At 37.6% G+C, this 3,483-nt stretch overlaps 1 protein-coding gene across 1 annotated transcript; it reads right to left on the bottom strand.

Annotated features, from left to right (window-relative positions):
• Positions 1–1,925: 1,925 nt before the first annotated feature.
• LOC133300276 (uncharacterized) lies at positions 1,926–3,016 on the bottom strand. The gene is made up of 2 exons (XM_061499795.1): positions 2,631–3,016; positions 1,926–2,574 (listed from the first exon to the last, which is right to left on the bottom strand). Exons 1-2 carry the CDS (start codon positions 3,014–3,016, stop codon positions 1,926–1,928), a joined length of 1,035 nt encoding a protein of 344 aa, XP_061355779.1.
• Positions 3,017–3,483: the final 467 nt, after the last annotated feature.

Below are 3,483 nucleotides of genomic sequence, written 5' to 3'. Positions count from 1 at the left end.
CAGTTATTAGAGATGCCAGATTACTTTTTCCTTATTAACATAACAATATAAAGTCCATCTATATCCTTATGTAATTGCAAAACCACAAAATAAATTCTGAAATGCCTCAATATCAAGATAAATACTAAGTCATGAAGCTACATCGCGTAGTCATGACCAACGTCCATATCTCATGGCGTAAACAAAACATACATGTCCAACGAAATAACAATATCAAATAAGGCATGGACAACCCCCATGCTCACAACAGACATAACATAAGCATAATAGTCATATCTCATATACAATAATCATGTCCAAATGATATAAATAAAGCATGCATATAAATCAACTCTGTTCCGGCCTCTTGCCTCGGGAAGCATCCATCTCATGGACATCTGTACTTTAAAATGTGCCCCACACGGGGTGAGATCTCTAAAAAGAAATCTCAGTAAGCAAAGGTTCTCGAAGAGTTCCTCCGCCCTAAGCTCACTTTGGTATAACAGTTCAAATATAACAATTCAATATAACAGTTCAATAATAATAGCATAATCACATGATGCAGCAACATATATATATATATATATATATATATATCATGCATGGTTGCTAACAAGTCTACTGGCCAGAGAACGCCATGGTTTACGCACGTCTACTACACGCATAAGAAGCATAAGACATCTACCTTATACCCACACTCAGGGATTACCATCTTGTGCAACTCCACACTACACTCAGGGGTTACCATATTGTGTGTAATACACCACATAACATACATATATAATAGTGTATCATTTCATCATCTCAAATAATAGATAAGCACAGATACCATATAAAACTACCATCCCCTTCTTGGAAAATGGTGGAACAAATGGGGATTAACCCTGAGAACACGGAACTTACCTGTCAAGTAGTATACCATCTCCAAGTGGCATCTCCACAAAATAAGCACAGATAAGAACAGAACTTACTCAGTACCCACTTCCAAGTGGCATATCGTACGCCAAATTGGCGTACGAACCGCAGATTCATTTACTTTTTTCATAAATTTTCCACTCAACTAAAATTTTAACAACCATTTTAAAATACACCATCTCTTAATCAAATTAAAAAATATAAAATAAAATAAAAATAAAAATAAAAATTAAATTAAATTAAATTATATACTTTTTAAAAAAAATTGAAAAACTTATTGGGTTGTCTCCCAAGTAGCGCTTGTTTAACGTCACAAGCCTGACGTACCCCTCATGTTTATGGTGGTTGGAAGCACGCTATCATTGATGAACCAGTCTTCTTGATCCAATATTGTGTTCTTCCATAAAACTCCTACGCAGGTGAATGAGAAGTAGTTGCCTCAGGAGCTCTAAATTTAGTCTTCACATGCTTTCCCTTGCTTATGGATTTTTCCATCTTAACTTTTGGCTTGCGTTCCTCATACTTCTGATGAATTTTCTTCTTGTTTCTTTCCTCAACATTCTTTTCAACAATGCAGTAAACTTGACCTTCAGGTTTCCTGATCAATTCAACTAGCTCTTCTTTCCGTGCATTTGAAACTTTAGTTGAATCGATGGCTTTATATGTCTCAGTAAGTTGATCATCATTCAGTTGCTCTGAGGAGTGCAAAATGTCTGCAAACTGATCTTCAATAGTGGGAGGATTTGCTTTTTCAAGGATTTTCTCTGAAACTGCTTATTCTATTACATCGATCTGAAAGCAATCTTCTTTATCTTCAAGATGCTTCATGGCCTCGAAAACATTCATTTTGAATTCACCACCATAACTCTAAAGATCATCTGTCCTTGCTCCACATCAATCAGTGTCCTAGCAGTTGCTAAGAATGGTATTCCTAAGATGAGAGGCATGTAGTCATCTTCCTCCATATTAAGCACAACAAAATTAGCTGGAAATATATAATCATTTACCTTTACAAGGACATCTTCTAGCACTCATTCCGGCCTTTTGATGGATATATCAGCAAATTGGAGAGACATCAAGGTAGATTTCATCTCCGTTATCCCCAAAGATCGTGCAAAAGAAAGAGGCATCAAGTTGACACTGGCTCCCATATCACATAGAGCTCTTCCTACTTTAACATTCCCGATTGTACAAGGGATACTAAATCTCCCTGGGTCTTTGACTTTAGACGGCAACCCCTTTTTGATCACAACACTACTCTCTTTAGTTAAAGCTACTGTTTCCATCTCTCTGAGCTTATGCATGTTTGACAAGAGACCCTTCATGAATTTTTCATAAAGAGGCATGTTCTCCAGAGCTTCAGAGAATGGAATGTTAATTTGCAGCTTTTTAAACATCTCCATAAACTTCAAGTATTGCTGCTTCTCTTTATCTTGCTTTTGCCGAAGAGGGTATAGAGCTTTTGCATAAGGATATGGTTGACTGAATCCTGATGGAAGTTTCTTTGTAGTTTTCTTACTACGATTGATTGCTCCTCCAAAGTAGGTTACATCGTCATAATTAGGAGCCTTTTCTTTCTTAGTACTATCCTCTTTTGTCTCTTCCTCTTTTGTTTCCTCCTCTTTTGGTGCTTCCTTTGCTACCTTGGCTGGCTTATCTTGAGGTTCAATCACCTTCCCACTTCGAGTGGTGATTGCATTACAGTTTCTCTTGCATTAACTACAGTGTCACTAGACATTGTCCCCAAAGTTCTTTCATTCAATTTCTTGGCCAGCTGTCCAATTTGAGTTTCAAGATTTCGAATTGAAGCCTCCTGATTCTTGATTGATGCCTCTTGAGTCTTGAAGTTCGATCTTGTCTCTTGAATGAAAGCATTGGTAGATGAAACAGGTTGTTGTGGTTGTGGATTGTAAGAGAGACCTGAGTTATTCCTCCAACCCGTGTTGTTATTACCTTGGTAGTTGTTCCTTTGCAGGTTTCCCATATAGTTGACTTCTGAAGGTTGAGCTAACGGGCAATTCGCAGTCAAATGTCCATCAGCATATATGTCACATACTACTAGTTCCTCAACATTGATGGCAGAGATTTGATTCTTAGCAACTATCTTTGTAAGAGATTTCATCTGCTTCTGCTAACTATGTTGACCACTCATCAAGATGTCAAGTCTATCCACTTGTATAATGTTTCTTTTGGAGCTGGGTATATCCTCATTCTCTTCCGCAGCTAATTCTTCAATGAGTTGTAGAGATGCAGCTGGAGCTTTGTTAACTAATGATCCATTAGCAGCCGCATTGAGGAATTTTCTATCAGTAGGGCATATATACCATGGTAGAAGAGCCCCACTTTATCTCCTGCTTGAAGAACATATTGTGGGAAAGCTGTCAATAAACCTTTGAATCTCCTCTAAGCTACGCTAAAAGATTCACCATCATGTTGAGAGAAATGATCAATCTCTCGCTTCTTCTGCATAAATTTAGAAAGAGTAAAGAACTCTTTTCTAAATTTAACCATCAAGTCGTCCCATGAAGTGATGCTCCCTTCCGGTTCATTCCTCAGCCATTCTTTTGCTCTTCCTTTCAACGTAAAAGG

The sequence above is a fragment of the Gastrolobium bilobum genome, unplaced genomic scaffold (genome assembly GCF_033153095.1).
Source record: "Gastrolobium bilobum isolate Gb01-03AN ecotype WA unplaced genomic scaffold, APGP_CSIRO_Gbil_v1 utg19676, whole genome shotgun sequence".
Classification (NCBI taxonomy): domain Eukaryota; kingdom Viridiplantae; phylum Streptophyta; class Magnoliopsida; order Fabales; family Fabaceae; genus Gastrolobium; species Gastrolobium bilobum.
The sequence above is the reverse complement of the archived record's forward strand: the minus strand, read 5'-3'. Positions and strand labels throughout refer to the sequence as shown.